The sequence below is a fragment of the Fusarium graminearum genome, chromosome 2, assembly GCF_000240135.3.
Source record: "Fusarium graminearum PH-1 chromosome 2, whole genome shotgun sequence".
In the NCBI taxonomy this organism is placed as follows: domain Eukaryota; kingdom Fungi; phylum Ascomycota; class Sordariomycetes; order Hypocreales; family Nectriaceae; genus Fusarium; species Fusarium graminearum.
The window spans coordinates 8,657,697-8,675,236 of NC_026475.1; the positions used below are offsets into that span (position 1 = coordinate 8,657,697).

Below are 17,540 nucleotides of genomic sequence, written 5' to 3' on the forward strand. Positions count from 1 at the left end.
TTCGTGCTCCTGATATTGTCAGTTCTTGTCAGTTGTAGCGTCTGTTTTATTGTGCGATTGCCCCTCTTTTATCTTCCCTTGAAGTCTGGAGTTCATATAAGAATCATGTCCAAGCAGCTTGCTCATACAGTTGGAGTTTTCAGTTCCAGACGCATTCTTGTCCCTACCCTCCGGTTCATAGCACCTCTGGTTAAAAACTCTTGCGCCCCAGCTACGAACCAATTCAGAACATTTCGAACAAGCATCCGAAGAGAATTCCGATACACCACAAGCAAGATGGCGGGCATACAACCAGCTAGCGGCGGCGAGCAGCGAGACTTCGCTCGCGACAGTCTTTTTGACCTCAAGGGCAGGGTCGCTCTTGTAACGGGTATGTTTGCCTTCTCGATCCCTTTCTCGGCAGCTTTACCTAATCATTAAAAGGCGGTGGCTCTGGCATCGGTCTCATGGCTACTCAGGCCCTCGCTGTCAACGGAGCAAAGGTTTATATCACAGGCCGCACAAAGGAAAAGCTCGACCACGTTGTCGAGAACTATGGAAAGAACATTTCCGGCGAGATCATTCCCATCCAAGCTGATATCGGCAACAAGGAGGGCATTCAGAAGCTCTTCGACGAGTACAAGTCCAAGGAGGACTGCCTATGCATCCTCATCAACAACGCCGGTATCTCGAGCACCTCTTTCCAGGTTGAGGCCAACTCCGCTCAGAAAATGAAGGAGAACCTTTTCGACAATAAGGATGCCACCTTTGAGGACTGGAACCAAACATACAACACAAATGTTACTGGAATGTACTTTACCACCGCCGCCTTCCTGCCTCTTCTTCAGAAGAGCAGTGAGAAGTACCAAGGCTGGAGCTCGACCGTCATAAACATCAGCTCCATCAGTGGTTTGATCCAGAAGTCTCAGCACCACTTTGCCTACAACGCTTCCAAGGGTGCCGCTGTTCACCTCACCCGCATGCTCGCCGCGGAGGTTGTCAGCAACAAGCTCAAGATCAGAGTCAACAGCATCGCTCCTGGCGTCTTCCCGTCTGAGATGACTACCGACGGTAGCGACGAGACCCAGAAGAGCTTCATCCCCAAGGAGAAGTATGCCGAGAAGGTTCCTGCTGGACGGGCCGGCAAGGATCAAGACATGGCTGCCACTGTACTGTTCTTTGCCACAAACCAGTACCTGGTCGGGCAGACACTTGCTGTCGATGGAGGATACACGATTGCCGCTGGTCAGTAAAGCCCGAGGGACGAACGATACGCATGCGGTTGTAATATTAGAACGAGATGGTATTAATGAATGAGATAATATTATATGTCAAAATTTGACAGTGGTTCCCAATGTACACAAAGGAACTGGCCTCGACTTGATATGCTGCTATATGAAATAAGAAACAATTGCATTCGTTCCCAACCTGCCATGAGCAGAGTGCCTCTGGGAGCTGTTGGCTGCAGTGCAACTCGTTGATGGACTGTTGCAATCAGCTTGGTCACCTACCACGCACACAACAGCAACTCCTGTCCTCCTTACGGCAAAAAGACCACACCGTTGCGATTCCTCAATCAGTCAACAAGATGAAAAAAGGGAACTCCGGTACAGGGAATCGAACCCTGGGCTCCGCGGTACTTGATCTCTCAGGTTATGAGAGCGCGAAATGTTAGCCACTACACCATACCGGATGTTGGTTGAGGGAAGGAGTTGACAGGATGCACCATACGATGGAGAGCAGAATGTACAAGACGAGACAGTTTGGTCGGGACAGCAGGTCTTTGTTTAACACAATAGACTATTGTCTATGTTTCTATTTTCTACTCTTCTGTTCTTCTGTTCTTGGTTTAGTCGTTACATGACAATTGGGAAGGTGTTTATCACTCCGGTTCACTGCAGAGTATCATGAACTTGGATGGCTTGGATAATTTTGAGTCCAAGTCAGTGTCATATAGTCTAGGTGTATTAAACTGCATGGTCTCAACTTTACAAAGGCAATGGAGCTAAACACTTTGTGGGAAAACATCACCGTAATTTTACAGAACCCCACAGCAAAGACTTCGCTGACTGAAAGGCAGTGTCCAGTAGTCATACACGGACATGGCTAAATCTCAACGTCTTTTGACTCTGTCAAACTTTGATCATCAAACCTCAAAGTCGTTACAGCCACACTTGATCACCTCTCTTTTCTGTCCCTCCCTCTGTGTCTGTCTTCTCAAAGTTTGCTCCACTCGATAAGCTCCCGCTCCCTATGACTCCACCTCAGCGAGACCCTGGTGCTCTTGTCCCTTCCCAGCACACTCCCCCCCTCACTAAGCATGTACCAGACCACCATAAGCAGCTGCAGAAGTACATACGACTGACTTGCAAGCCCTCACTGGTCCCTGCTGCAATTGCGGCTTCACCCGCTGTACCGCACGCACATCAAGAGACATCCATCCGTTCCCAGAAATATGGCTCACGCTTAGCCTCTAGAGGAAGCGACCGGCCCCCAGAGTAGTGTAGGGCTGAAGGGATTTTCTACCAAGAGTGCCCTACGTGCATCCTGTCTGCCTGGGTTGCGACATGGGCTATGAAACTCTGGCTGGTGTCTGGGCGCACTACCCTTCTTCGTGGTTGATTGATTGCGCGACCTTTGTTTTGGTTCATTCATTTAGGCTGTCACTTAGCATTCACAGAGAACATTCCAGCAGGCGATTAAAGAAAAGATTCCTTATTTCTCTTGTAAGTTAACCATGCCACAAACAGTGGTTCATTCAATCTCTGCCATGAATCAGAAGGTTACCCTTTCAAGGCCCATAATGCCCAAGTTTGCCAGCTCGAGAGCTTCTGGTATCCTCCTCGACTCAACGTGAGTCTACATCTTCGATTTCCAGATAAAATGGCTCCCGTGCCACAACAATCTGCTGGCAGGGACCATATACAAAAACGCCGTACATGCAATGCCTCGATATTCACAAACCCTCGCCCCAACAATGTGGAGAAACGACAAGACTCGATAGGGGCGAGGTGAACATAAGGAAACCGGAAGCAAATAGTAAGAAAGTGTGGAGTGGTGACGTGATCGCGCGAAGGGGTCAGTGTATATCGCACTCCGGGTATCATGATGATGAGAATCCCTGATGCTCTGTTGTATCGTTCAAATGTGCCGTGGTGCCGAATAATGCCTTTAATCATGTGAGAATGCATGGGCATAGAGGAAATGAAGAGAAGAAACGAAAAGCAAGCCTGTAAGCAGAAGTGCTCCAAAATAAGTAAAGTTGTAAAAACGAGGGAGAAAGCGTATTCAAGGCTGGGGACGCTTGAAAAGCGACGTCGCTTCTACTATTCCAGGGGAAGAACGGGCCATCCAATTGGGTGGCAACAAGCAATTGAGTCGCTAAATGTAAGAATGCTCATTCCATAATCCGTGAAGTCGTGTGTCTTGAATAAGATATGATGTTATGTCTGTCGTGCGACGAAAAGACACAACAGGCCAATCTCACAGGTACTGTTCCATCCACTTTGAATTGAGCCAGCCGACCTTTTCAAAGGCAGTCCACAGCTTCGAGGCTTTGTTTACATCGATTTTGCATGCCTGCTGAGCATCCGTCTTGCGAAACTCTTTCTTGCGGCGGTAACAATCAAGTCTCTGTTTGAAGATACGCCTCTTGCTTGTCAGATAGGTGGCAGCATCCAGGCGCAGGCTGCTTGCTAGGGACACTTCATCAGGGTGAAGGTGCATCTTGTTTGGATCGTTGCTGAGATCGAGTGGTTGGCCCTTCCACTCGACCTTAAGGCTGTTGAGTTTGTTTGGCAACGAATCAAGAGGTGGGCAGTAATTCTCTAGCGAGGCAAAGTCCTTGTCCTCACGATTAGGAGCAACGGCACGACGAGACGGCTCGGGAGTGGCACTAACACGGCGAGCAGGTCGCACGATGCCGGCGCCGGGACTGGGGCCGACGGGAGGGTGGGTACGGATCGGCCGCGGGGTAGATTGGGGCTTCTGGACCCGATCGCCGCGCTGTCGAGGTGCCTTGACGGTTTTGGCTGGCATGATCTTTGGGAAACGTTTACCATGAGCATTCCGAGCGGCTTGTTCGTCTTGGAGGTAGCGACGCTCTTGTCGGAGCCAGCCCCGGGGATCTTGTTGATAGTGCTTCATGACTTGAGATTTAAAGGAAAGAACCAGACCATAATGCTCACGATTCGGCGGTGAGGTCATGCCAAAAGTTGCTGGGGATTGAGCGCGAGCACGAATATGTCCATCAATGATCTTATCGTGATCTTCCTCAGCCTCAGCGGAAGCGAAGAGAGGTTGTTGAGCAGGGCTAGATGGTACTTCGTCTGTGGGATAAAGAAGAGGATCCTTAATCGCATTGGAGGGACCGGTTGGCACCTCTGCGGTCGAGACGGGCTGGTTATAAGGCGAAATTGGAGGAGACATTGGCATTCGGTGCTTCTCGTAATCGGTTCTAGAAGAGGCAGGCTTCCCAGCTTCGTATTGATTGTGATGAAAACTATCCTGAACGTGATCCGGAGGCGACATCAAGTGATGATGGTTGTTGTAGGCCTTTGAGGCAGGCTGCTTGGGAGGGCCCATTGGGCTGCTCCTTTGCGCGGGGTCTGGATAATTAGACGCCATTGCTGAGATGTTTGTGTTGAAAGACGATATGTTGATGAAGAGGGGAAGAGATCCAGGCGAGTGTTTGAAATGGAACAATTCGTTTGGAATTGTTAGTTATTGTCGAACGTGGTGAAAGAAGATGCCTGGCAGTGCAAATGCGGAAGATGGTTTGTCAGCCACGAGTCGAATTGCAGTCAGTCAGCGACAATGACTGTTGGTGTGGCAAAACCGTTTGTTTGAGATCTTTTTAGGACCTAAAAAGAGCGGCAGACTCGCAATTAATAGGTTGAGAGAAAACGCCTGAATAAGCCGGAGTATGAGTCTTGTCGGCTTTGTTTGCGTATGCCCAAAGTGTATGTAAGTGCGCTGTCAGTGACTGGACGGGCGCCTAAAACCAGAGTACCTAGGCAGCAACAGGGCGGCGAAACTGGAGGAGGGGGGGCGAAGGGGGGGCGGAGTTAGAGAGTTGGAGAGGAGGGAGGGGGGGTGAGATGTAGGTCAGAAAGACCAAAAGGAACAAGACCAAGCAAGGCCCGATCTGTGGGACGGGCACCGTACCAGACCGTATGACTTTGAAGAGCAATGGTTCTCGATACTGCTGACTGGGCAATTGATTTCACCGTAACCTGATGACTTTTGAGGGTCGGTGATGTGACGGAGGCCAATGGGATTGGCGATTGATTGATTGATTGATGGGGGCGCTCAATGACTCTGATGATTGTCCCACGACGAACAATGTTTGCTGATAAACGTAAACAAAGTTAGGTAGGCTGTCGGAACGAGACTGTTGAATGATGGATGATGAAATGGTGAAGATTTCAGCACGCGATTAGAAGGGAGAATGCAGGTGTTTTATATATCAGTAAGAAAAAATAACTTTGTTGTCGCAAAGAATTGCACACGAGAGAGAGTTTAACTCAAGATGTAGGCAGAGAAAGTATTAATGTCAATGAGGCAGATCAAGGTTTTCAATCTGCAATTGGAAGATGCATATAACTCAATTTGTTTGCGCGAAAGTTCAATGTGAGATGTGGACGGAGAACAACAGGTGAAGAGCAAACAGAACCAGAGGAGAGCGAGTCCAAAGAAAGGAGGTCTCTGTCTCGGTAAAGAGCCAGCAACAGGTGCTTTTCTTCGCCTTCCCCCCAACGAATGTCCAATTGGGAATAGATTAGGTCGTAGTCGAGTCCTCCCCTGCCTGCGAGCGCAGCAGTTGACACGGAGAGAGAGGAGGAGAGACCTTTCGTTTCGAGACGGCGCCAGAGCAGGAACCGTCAGGATGACTGTGCGCTTGGTTGAGCAAGGAGACAGGCGTGTGGGGGTGCTAGTGGAACGAGATGGCGATTGATGCTCAGGTCAACGTAAAAGGCAGCAGACGTTGCAACCGGGGTCAGGAGGAGAGATTAAGGGTCCATAGGTAGGCCAGTGATGCTGAAAGTCACAGTGCAGAGAAGAGAAGGGAAAGGGAAAGGGAACAGGAAAGGGAAAGAAAGGGAAAGAAAGGAAACGAAGCAAACAAGAGCACAGAAAGGGGCGTGTCATGGCTGATATGAACTACCTAACTAATTAACAATCAGCACAATCTATACACTACAATACGGTGTAGTTGACTACAATGCGCTCAGAGCCTATTCTCCCAGTCAATACCTGGGTAGCTGGCTTGGCTCACCACACTGAGACTCACTCGCTCACTCATTCACACAGTGGCGTTTTGTGGAAACGGAGAAAGGAAGACAGGCGGACGGGAAAGGTCAAAAGAAGGGGAGGGAGTCAGCACAAGGCAGAGTGTGGGAGATCGACTAGGCGTGCACATAACAAAAGAAACGTGGGTTTGGCGCAGCCACATTGAAATGTGATGCAACGATGTCAATATTACTAATCACACACCTGCCTACGCCTGGCCTCTTTTTTTTTGTTTCTCTGTCTCGTCTTTCTTCTTCTTATTTGCGAGATACTAGACAGTATTGATACAGTGCCTGTACGTGCTCCCCATCATTCAGCGTCCAATAGACAGTAATTGTCACCTTGGCAACCTCCCTTCATCGCCAAGCGATAGGTTTCCAAGGCTTGAGTATTATCCATACAGTGACTGACTGACTGACTGCTACTACAGTACTAAAGTTAGACAGCCTGCCCGGGCCTGCAGCTCCCTGCACCGACCCTGATTGCTGTAGGGGAGATCCAAAGCTAACCTAGCATATGTGGGCCCTGAACAACTGTCCAGTGCCATAGAAGGTTCGATTAGCCTTCGGTGAGAGAGGAGCGTATCCATTGGTAAGGAATTATGTAGTACCTGGGCTAAGTAGTAAGTTCCTACCCGGATATAGGGTTAAACCAAATTGATAATTTGAGGACGTTGTTGAGTCATGATGAGAAAGAATTGACGCAAAAAAGTTTCACGGGCAATCAATTCGGTCAATTGGGCCTTGTTAGTACTGTATCTATCTCCCATGGTCCCCCCATCATCTGCTTCTCAAGCCAAGTCATGTGTGGTCGCGCAAAGGTCATAAGGGACTTCTTGTCAACACCACGGGAGGGGTGGGTCTGTGGGCCCATTCCTGGTTTTCAATTGAGCGAGCGGGTGGTGACGGGCTGACCCTTCGTTCCTTCCTTTCCTTCCCAAAATATCCCACCACAAACAATCTGGAACTGAATCACTGGGGGTGTGCCTGCCTTGTCCAGGCGATTGTAGGTAGTACAGGTAATCATAGAGGCAGGCAGATTGTCAATTACAACAGCCTTAAGTATTATCGCAAGGCTTTTATACAACTCACACCTTTGTCCAACTTCCTATTTTAGCACCCAGGTATGTAGACTTCGATTGTTCAGGCCGATTGACTAGTAGTTTCACAGTACATACTCTCTAATTGATTGACGGTCAGCAAGGAATTCGGCTGTAAAGTCAATTCACACAGAATCTCGGGCTTGGGCTAGTGTGAGTGGAGAACTAATGAATGAATACATAAATGAATTAGTAGTAAAGCAGATGAAAAGAGTAAAGGCAACTCATAATTGCACAATCACAATCAATCCGAAAGCCCAGTCATGGAACTTGTCGTACAGTACAGTACGGTATTCCGCATCGAGATTCAAAAAAACGGAACCAAAAGAAGGACGTGTAGCTGCTCGGGACGGAGATCAGGTCCCTTAGCTCCGCGGGTGAAATTGTCCAATATCTTGAGCGAGCATCTCATCTCGTGGTTCCAGACTACCCAAGGTATCTCTATCTACGGATACGATAATAGTATCAAATGTCAAGGATATGTCACCGTCAATGCCAGGGCAGTCCGAGCTGCATCAGCCAGCGGTCACCGAGATCGTCACCCGCCGTCACAATTCGGTCCCAAGACCAAGACATGGATCGGGGTTGAGGCTGTCCGTCAAGCCTTTTGGCCAAGGCAGTGGTGATGCCAGCAGTTCGTGCGCCATTGCGGCCTTGGAATGCGGTATGTAGGTACACGTTCCACCTAGTCTGCTTATCCTTTCATCACATACAGAGGCGCTGCGTGGCTTGGTCAGAATTGGCAACGCCCACGAGGCCGGCGCCAAATCCCCCAAACTCAGCTAGTTTCGATAGGTAGGTACCATCTTCCTACTCTGTTCCTACAGAAGCCTTCAGACAAGAGATCTAGCCTACGTTTATTCAGCGGCAGATGCGCGTCCTTACGTTAAACATGTTCCTACCGGAGGGCGATCATGATGCCATCTGAACTTTAAGGCATCACACGAGCCGGCTTCACAACACCATCACTTACTGTCTTCAACCGCATCTGCTAACGAATCCTCCACCCGCTTCTCGCGTTATTGAGGCTTTCAACAGCAAGGTTGACCTCGTCTTGTCGCCCCTCTTTGCTTCTCTCCGACCGTGAAAAATCATGATCGTAACAGTACAAGATACCCAGTATATGAGGGGGCGTGTAGTATCCATGTGTGATGGTTCGTGTCTTGAATCAGCCCTCCTCTTTCTCGCTACCCGGCGCCCAATTGATCGAGAGCGCCGAGTGCCAGATCTGGACTCTAAGCACTGGTAGTTGTGTGAGTGATAGGAAGAATGTCATCTCGCCAGTTGTTACGACTTGCGGTCTGCCTTGTTTGAGCGACCGATTCAGAGTTCTGTAACTCAGTCCACCACGCTATAATTGAGAGCTCCCGCCAAGTGCCCATATTAACGAGCCAGGCGGTATCTTTAGAGCGATTTACCTACTACCTACATGCCTCTGCGATACACGATGATCACATTCACGTACGTGGATTTGGAATAACACAGGCGGCTAATTTGCCAGTACTCAGATGCTTTATCATCTTCAACTTCCACAGTTCCCCGCTTGGCACTCTGCATGTCGTCAATCGTTCCCGCATCCGGATTTCCATTTCTAGACCCTTTGTTTCGGCCCTGAAGGGTCCTGGGAGATCAACACTGCCAAGTACCGTCGTGGCACGGCAATGTTCATTTGTTCAGCCATTCATTCTGGTTCATGTCGACTCATGATTCAATCTGATACTAGGCACATGAAGTGCAGCGCATGACTGGATCATTGCAGGATATACCTAAGTGTTGAATCGTTCATACATGTACATATGCATGTTTTGATAATCATGGCCATTGTCACACCTTGCTCTACGGAGGGACGTTTTGTCACAACACACACTTGCCGCCTTCAATTATTTTACTATCAATCGCGCTCCCAATCCTTAATTGAGAGATTCGGACATCCTACGTATAGACACACTGTCGTGATGCGTCTCCCACACCAATATGATGTGAGTCACAGGACAGAGAGAAACAGGCTTGGTCTACCACAAAACAGACTAAACAGACCGAAACAAGACCTGGCGCCAAGTCATATCCGGTCTAGTCAGTCTAGTCCCTTGACACATTTGGGGGCGCATGCTGAGATGGATGTGCATTGCGGCAGGGGGAGTGAGTGGCTGGCTTGATGATTGATGAACATCACCGTAGATTATCGATAAGGACTTTGGGGGGTCCGCCAAATTGGTACCTTGGAGGCTTCCGGAAAGATCGGTGATTGGTGACTACTAAGCGTTGACGATGAATTGAGTTGTCGTTGATGAGAGATTGTATCATGGCATTTAGTTACACCATGGCCGAATGCCAACATTCTGTATCTTAATGCCAATGGTATTAGTTGGTTACCTCTTCTTGATCAATGGAATCTAAAAATTATATCAAGTATACTAAGCAGTATTCCCAACAAAGGCACAGTCAGTTATGCGCAAGGATCCTATCAATTCCATCCGTCAGCAAAAGATGACCTGTACTGAAGGACAGGACTGCTTCACGTTCATTGTGCTAATTCCAGTTGAGTTTCGGGTTTATCTTAGCAGGCAAGTCCGATTCATTTCGGCCTTGTACTGCGTAGACTACTGACCTACTGAGGCGGCAATTCTGCAGTTCAGTTATATACGGCTTGTTGTGTTATCCGCATCCCGAGCCCATCATCAATTAAGTGTCCGGCTCAACCGAAGAAACAATCGGATTTAGGAAATGCAGCTCCGCAAGTAACTCTTATGAGCACTTGTTTACGAGACAACTCACATAAGCAAAGCTGGGGCAAATCCGAGCCGAGAAGCCAGCCGAGCCAAGTCCTTTCGTCAGATGGACTCGCAGACTCGATTCGTATCTCCCCCACCTACCTACTACCTAGTCTACCTAAGTTGAGGCGTGCGCACACCTTGTTTTGTGATTTATCGATAACAGAGGTGTAGACCATTCCCCAGATTTTGGGCTTGAAAGCGGTGGAGGTAGTTCGTAGACTACCTACACTGCGGACAAGGTTCCCCACCATTTCTCTCTTGATCACCAACCGACGCTTTGGCAGCTGAGCGAGTGAAGGAGCGCATGACTATGATTAACTGTCGATTCTCCAGATAATGCGATGCTCAATTGCTACGGGATGCCGCTTTCAAGGGGTCGTATCGGAGAATCCCTGATAGTATGTATCTACCCTCCACGAATTGGTGCCGGAGTCGACTTCTCCAATGCCTTGGTTGTGAAACGGCCCGCTCGGCGCGTGAACCCTCCGTCCCATCCACTTCACATATTCCTCGTTGTGGTGGTGGTTGTCGAGGCTTGCGCATAGAGGGCGGCTTTCAACCCTGAGAGGACCGCAACTTGACAAAAGTGTGTGTCTATGAGGCTCACGAGGCATGTTTCCGTGAAGCATCACTGCTACAGTGCAGTACCATACATTCGGTCATTTGACTGCCTTAGTCTGAGACAAAACACTACAATGTGAGAGGAATTGAGACATTGGAGTCTAAGCACGTCAAGATAAAGCGAAAATCCTCGAGGTAAAACACGCACGAGACTAAGCAACTCCCGCACCGCATTGCATAGCATTACATCGCATCGCAGCGCAGGCGTATCGCCTTCCAGGATCGGAGATAATCAGTACCAGGCATATCCTGGATCCTAGGTCGCTTTCGGAAAGTCAGCGAAAGTGAGGGAGGGGAGTAAAGGTGTTGCGCATCAAGCAAGTCATTGACCATTGTCTCAGTCTCAGAGTGTCATTCAATACAGACAGACATAGAGAACTGCAGAACGGGCAGCAACGTAACTAGCTAAACTCCACATCCAATGAGAGCTAATGCTACTATCTAATCATTGACCGACAGGACAAAGTTGTGTCAAAGGCTTCGGGCCGTGCGACGGTGAAAGGGGGAGTAGGTAGTCGATGAGTTGATTGATGCTCATCGAGAACGGTCAGCATCCTTCAACTCCCGCATTGTCCATTAATCTTCATTCATCCGACGAGGTTAGAGATGGATGCAACAATCCAAGGCATTGTTCACAGCATTTAGGATCCAACGCGATCTAGACCCTTCAGATTCAAAGCATGCGCATGTGCATGTGCTAGCTAAAGACGTCATACCAAAAGCCTTGTCACAGGGGCGTATTAGGTAGTGGGTTAGAGGTAGTGAGCGGAACCCTTCTACAGCAGGTACTAGTAAGACTCTAGTGCTGTTTTCCAGCGGGTGCGAACCAGTGAATGCGCTGTTGGTTTCCATCTTGACATTGAAGTGGAAGCAACCTCGCGATAGAGGGGTCGAATTGAGTCAATTGACACCAACAATTGAATGAGATATTATTATGCCTCACTTCTGACCCGTGTCATTCTCAATGGAGCGGAGTGTCTATAGCGCTATTATGAGGCATCAATCGCATATTTCATGCGCTTACAGCGTCAACTACAATTCCATTGAAACGAGTGTCATCTGTTCCTCTCTTCCTGCTGTAACCCAGTGGCACTGCTCGTGGCGTTATTTCTGTTCCATTCCATCGAAAGAAACGGTGAGAGTGAGTTGATCCACCGTCTCTGCCAAAGGCCCAAGACGTCTTGTAAATATCGGCCCTCCGTTTTCCGTTTTCCATTTTCCATTTTCCATGTGTCTGCCCTGCCGTCTGTCGGTTCGGCCAATCTCTGACGACAATTGATGAGGGATATTGCCTTGTTGGGCGGCTAGGTTGTAGATGGATTCGGGCCGCGTGCACAGGTAACAAGCCAAATTCCGTTTGAATCATCAGCTTCAACGCCCGTTTCCTTCTTTTTCCAGTGTTGAAAAGTTCAATACATATTCTCTTTTACTCTTCCCGGTTTCATGGTTGATAACTCTTAATCGCAAATAGCTCTAAAATCTATCTTTTTCACGCAATATCCTCGTGTCAATGGCATTCAATGACAAGTCAACTTCGCATATCCAAGTCCGTGATAGCCACACTCCCCCATCGAACCGCCTGCCTGTCCTATCCTGTCCATGTCTCCACCTAAAGAGACGTACTATATATCCCCACTATCACCCATGGCCACAAGACAACTCAACTCTATAAGGGACGGCCCCACAACGTCTAGTCAATCATCTGGGTCTTGTTCCTAGACTTGACTTGATTAGACAGAGAATGGGAAAAGGGCTCCTCTGTTGCTACCATGTGAAAGTCGATACCCCTCGCTTGGTGGGGGTCTTTGTTCTCGACGGTTACGAACACCGGCAACGTGCACTTTGCAACGGTCTAGTCCAGTACTGTATCTACCAACGCAGTACTAGGTAGTCGCCTTTTATAGGTAAACAAAGATACGGTCAATATCAAGAAAAAGCCTGGCGGCGTGGCGCATATTGGCTCCATGGGCGGCACAGGACAAGGCCAAGGCTACCAGGCAAACAATGGCGCTGCATTGAATCCAAGCGAAACTCAATTGACGTAGCTGATACGTTGGCACAAGGCACTGTACTATTTCCATCCATGGTCGTTTCAGCACCTTGGCGTGTCAGCATCTGCTTGGGTAGAGGAAGCCCAATGGCATTCTGCAGCTGATCACCACGTCTACTGGAATGGCAAGATGCGATTGAAAGTTACTCTCTTGTTTCTTTCCTCGTCTCCTTTCTGATGCGCTGTCAGTGCGACCTTGGTTCTCCGTTTCATGCCGTGGAGCTACACAATGCATGACATGATATGCAACGCCAATTCACTGGGGGAGACGCTTCAGCAGACTTCTGGTGCGTCGTCAAGTCAATGGATCTTGTTTCAGAAACACGGGGGCCTGAAAATCTCCCCTCTCAGGATGAAGTTTATTTACGTTAATGCATTGATCACTCACTATCTGCCTACAGTATACGACTTGAAAAGTCGCCCCAGATTGGTGGCCTCAGCCTATTCGACACATTCAGCCAGACTCTGGGTCCATACAGCCACCCCCTGACGGGATGCAGCTTTTGTACGACCTTGGTTTGGATTGCGTTGCCTTCGTCCGAATTGGCTTTCCATATCTCGATAAAGTCCAGCTAGCGAAACGGAAGTGCCTGGATTGATGCTCTGGCCCACAGGCCAGTTACTGTGTCGGACGATCCATCAGTAGGAATGTCGCCCAGAGTTTAATCGTCAAGTCTGGACAATCAGGTTCTCAGTTGCTGCAATTAAACAGTCCCAGTCGACCTACTGGGCTCCTTGTTTGTATCACCGATGATGCACTAGAGTTGTGTCCGCTCCACGTAAGCAAGGCTTGCTAGGACTTTCAGCCGTGCTGCCTTGATGCCTAGAACCTAGAGCCTCAACGAATGGTTTCTAGGACTTTAGTTGACCCATCATACACACTCGCGTATTGCCACTTGTAGAGTGTCTTGACTGTTGAACATACCACGGCCAACTGGTGTCCTTCGCCAGGAACGTGGCGTGAGCTGGAGGCGGCGGCGATTGCCATTGTCGGCAGGGTCTCGACGCGAACCTATATTGCCCTTTTTTCAATAGAACATTGATGAAGTCGCTTTTGGCTTGTCAAGAATGACGGTGTCGGGCAGTCGGCATCAAGTAAAATCGTAAACCATTAAGCTCTCGCGGCCGTCTCGTGTCTCTTTGAGAACGATGACCATCTCATCGTCGAAGCCGACCCAATTCCTGCGGTCCTCCCACTCGGCCCGCGGTGCTGTCGTAGGAATGTCTGTGTTATCAGACGGTTGCCTGGTCGTAGGTCGCACCTCGATGCTGCTGCCTCCGACGCGGCCCTCTAGCTCCCATACGCGGATCTCGTCGCCCCGCGTGCTAATACTAACAGCCTTACCCCGCGGTGTAATCTCAGCATCCGAAATGCCTGACGTGTGGCCCCAGAGGCGGATGCCAGAAGAAAGTGATAAAGATTTGGCGGTTGACGTGCAGAGGTATAGGACCAGTGTGTTGTCTGGCAGTGTGGCGAGTAGGTATGGGTGGCTGTAACAGAGGGTCATAAGCTCTGGACGTGACCCGTGAGTTTGGATAGTGTCGACGCCGCCTGAGGCTGTAATGGGGAGTGTCGAAGCGAGGCGGGATGTCAGTTTGTCGACGCCGGAGCCATCGGGAGACGGCGTTATGAGTAGGTCTTGGACGCCGATACACCAGCCGTCGCGGACAGGGAAGGTGTACGCGATAGAGGCGCTTACAGAGGACGACATGCGTCGAATCGATAGAGCGATAGGAAGGTGTGTAGTGTGCGACTTGAGAGATGTGAGAAGGTAGGGGGCCGGCAGGATCGTGCCCACGTCTCGAGGCTTCGCCTGTTGCTCTACTGTCCCGTACGATAGTGATTCGCTATTATTGCTGGCACTGTTCGTAACATCGTCTGTAGGCACAGTGGCTGGTCGATTAAATGTGTAGAGAGATATCAAACCAGCTGTTGTCGCTGTCAATACATAAGGATGACCGCAGGCAACCGCGATGATCTCTCCGTTGCAGCTTTTCTCATGCCGGTACCGCCGCGTCAATTTTTGTTGTTCGAGGTTCAACCGCCAAAGTCCGAAACTGCCATCAGCGAATCCCACTATGATGTCGACCTCGGTCGCAGAGCTGTTTTCGTCCACTGCCAACGATGTCGGTGTACTGTCATCACTTTTATCGCCCTTGCAAAAATTGCGTTGCGCGGTCGGCCTTCGCGTCCGGAGATCCCATGCGCGCAGTCCGGATTCTGAGTCGGCTGTTATCGCTATACCCTCAACGACCTTGATCAGCGTTCTCTTTTGCCCATCACCTTCTTCTGAAGCATCTCGCACGCTGACTTCCTCCACTGCACATTTGCCTCTGGCCCAGTTGTGGCGTAGCTTGTATTGTCTCTTCCAGTCAACGCTCTCGTTCTTGCTGCTCTCTTTTAAGAATTCATCATTCGGCGCTCTGCCTTTCCTTCCGTCTGCCCACACAGCCCGTCGAGCAGAGTATTGAAGCCTGGTGCCGCCAGCCCCACCGATACGAAATCCAGGTATGCGCAACGCGCGTGGAAGGACAAACCGCTCGTAGTAATGTTCGCGCCACAGATGAGGATCCGAGGCAAGGCGGTAAAGACGACGAGAAGTGGGGGAAATGTCAAGGAGCTCGGATGATGAAAGAAACGACAGGATTCTCAGCAGGATTTCAGAAGATATGTTGGTAAGTATATCTCGAAATGGTGGGTTGCAAGCCGCGTTGGCGATGCGTAGACGTTTTAATGGCCGAGGTTGAGCTACATCATGGATGCAAAGGTCAGAGCTCTCCTCGCTGTATGGACCCTTGCGCTTCAACATTTTGAAGGCTTCTTATTGCGCAGCAGCCCAAGCGTGCTTATAGCTGCAGAGCTTTATAGTATGTTTCTATGCTCGAATGCCAATATGATGTCGGAACAGAAATTGCTTGACAAAGAATGAAAAATGTCGGTGGCGATGGTTGGGTCGATTGGAGCTTGTAGTCCTGGCGCTTACCCTGTACGTACGGTGTTAAAAATCATGGTTGATGATTGAGGTAATATCACGGACAAAACCCATGTTACCTGGATATTAAAGAATATATTCAATGTTACAATCGTCGATGTCCATATTCTTGTATCCGTCTCTGGTTATTCTGTATTGTCCCTTAGCATATGCTAACTGAGTGTTGACTTACAACCACACCATTCGTAGGGAGCAGTGCAAATGCATCAAAGTTGTTAGGCAAGTAGTGAGGAACAAAACGTTAACATAGTTCTGCAAGTGCCAGAATGTGTTCATTAAAGTTGTTTCTGGCGTTCTGATGCTAATTTACTTCTTTCTCTGACATATGAACGCAGGGTATTTCCATCATGCGTGTCAAGGTAGAAACTTAACGTCTACCATAAGCGTTCCCAAACTCCGATGATGCTGAACTAAATCTGCTTTTACAAACCGATCGCCGAGAAGAGATCATCATAAACTTTGCCGACCCAGCCGTCCATAAGTCCTCCTCTTGCGACAACGCCTAGTCCTCCGACTGCCCAGAGTGCAGCGAATGCCATCGAAGCACCGTGAAGAGCAACCCATTTTCGCCTTCTTTGCTTCATAGCCTTCTTCTCGGCGGGCACGCTGCTTGTTCCCCAGATATACTTCGTCGTAGGTGACAGACCGAACCACTTAGCCTGCCCCCAAATCATATGACCACAGCCAGCGGCAAGAAGACCGACATAAGAGAACCAGGAGGTGATGGGATGTCGAGCGAAAGCATGTGCGACGTAGGCGAGACCAATGTTAGAGCTGTCGCCCTCAACTTGTAAAGGCAAGATACGGTTGACGAAGGCATGGGCGGCGAGGAATAATGTGAACGTGTACCCGGACGTAGAGATGTAGCTCAATGCTGGCCATGGTGAAGCGGCCTTCTGATCCTTCTCGAGTTCCGTCCTTGAGCGATGAAGGGCGTACATCCCCGGCGTCGCTGCACCGTAACGTTGCATATTCTGCGATCTCCTCAGCAATCGAAGGGCGATGCCTGATCCGATATGGGCGATAATGGGCAGAGCAACCAGTATGGGTTCGGTGAGTGAGGTTTGGTAAATCTCACGAGTCATAAGGAGGTAGGTTTCGGAGCCGGGAACCGAGCGTGTGATAGCGGGGATGAGAGAAACATTGGCAAGATGGAGGGACGTGAAGATACCCATTGCGTAACTCGAGAACTTCTGGATTCGCATAACTAATCGAGAGTAAGCATGGCTCTATTGAGCATCATACACACGAGTGTATCCTTACGGTAAAAGATAGGGCCAGGACCAGCTCCAGACCGGTTTAGGTTTGTGCTTGCACTCAAACCTGGAGCACCGGTCGAAGGGGCCCTGAGAGATGAGGTGCTGTTCTCGATTTCTTCAGCGCTCACCATCTCATACCCATCATCGCTTCCTCGAGGCGGTGGCCCAAGATCACGGCGGTCAATAGTGGGATCTGCTGGCGGAGAATCTATCGGGGAAGGGTCAAGCTGTTGCAAAGATAAGAAGCTTGCCTGTGAGGCTCGACGATCGGAGGATTGGTCGAAATCCATAGTGTTACCACGCCCAGCGTGTTACTTTTCTCTGTAAGTAGATGAAAGAAACAACTCCAGGAAATGCTGGCGGGGAGCCCAAACGTAGAAGAAGAAGAGATGATGGCGCGCTCGTGACAGGGAAGTTTTTCCAGTTGGGATTAGCGCCTCAACGTGGTTGGAGATGGGGGAAGCTGCCACAGAT

The 17,540-nt window shown here is 49.5% G+C and overlaps 4 protein-coding genes and 1 non-coding gene across 5 annotated transcripts; 1 reads left to right on the forward strand and 4 right to left on the reverse strand.

The window, feature by feature from the left end:
- Positions 1-276: 276 nt before the first annotated feature.
- FGSG_02792 (uncharacterized protein) lies at positions 277-1,383 on the forward strand (the record flags this gene model as incomplete). Its single annotated transcript, XM_011324719.1, has 3 exons — positions 277-370; positions 424-1,224; positions 1,325-1,383. 3 exons carry the CDS (start codon positions 277-279, stop codon positions 1,381-1,383), a joined length of 954 nt encoding a protein of 317 aa, XP_011323021.1.
- A 198-nt stretch (positions 1,384-1,581) lies between these two features.
- On the reverse strand, positions 1,582-1,672 carry FGSG_20626. The gene has a single exon. It is a non-coding gene; the product is annotated as a tRNA-Glu (tRNA).
- A 1,041-nt stretch (positions 1,673-2,713) lies between these two features.
- On the reverse strand, positions 2,714-4,605 carry FGSG_02791 (uncharacterized protein; the record flags this gene model as incomplete). Its single annotated transcript, XM_011324720.1, has 1 exon — positions 2,714-4,605. The coding sequence occupies one exon, from the start codon at positions 4,603-4,605 to the stop codon at positions 3,463-3,465; it is 1,143 nt and encodes a 380-aa protein (XP_011323022.1). The 3' UTR covers positions 2,714-3,462.
- A 9,300-nt stretch (positions 4,606-13,905) lies between these two features.
- FGSG_02790 (uncharacterized protein) lies at positions 13,906-15,624 on the reverse strand (the record flags this gene model as incomplete). The annotated part of the gene is made up of 1 exon (XM_011324721.1): positions 13,906-15,624. One exon carries the CDS (start codon positions 15,622-15,624, stop codon positions 13,906-13,908), a length of 1,719 nt encoding a protein of 572 aa, XP_011323023.1.
- Positions 15,625-16,229: 605 nt separating this feature from the next.
- Positions 16,230-17,356, reverse strand: FGSG_02789 (uncharacterized protein; the record flags this gene model as incomplete). The annotated part of the gene is made up of 2 exons (XM_011324722.1): positions 16,230-17,014; positions 17,071-17,356. The coding sequence occupies 2 exons, from the start codon at positions 17,354-17,356 to the stop codon at positions 16,230-16,232; spliced, it is 1,071 nt and encodes a 356-aa protein (XP_011323024.1).
- Between the last annotated feature and the right edge of the window lie 184 nt (positions 17,357-17,540).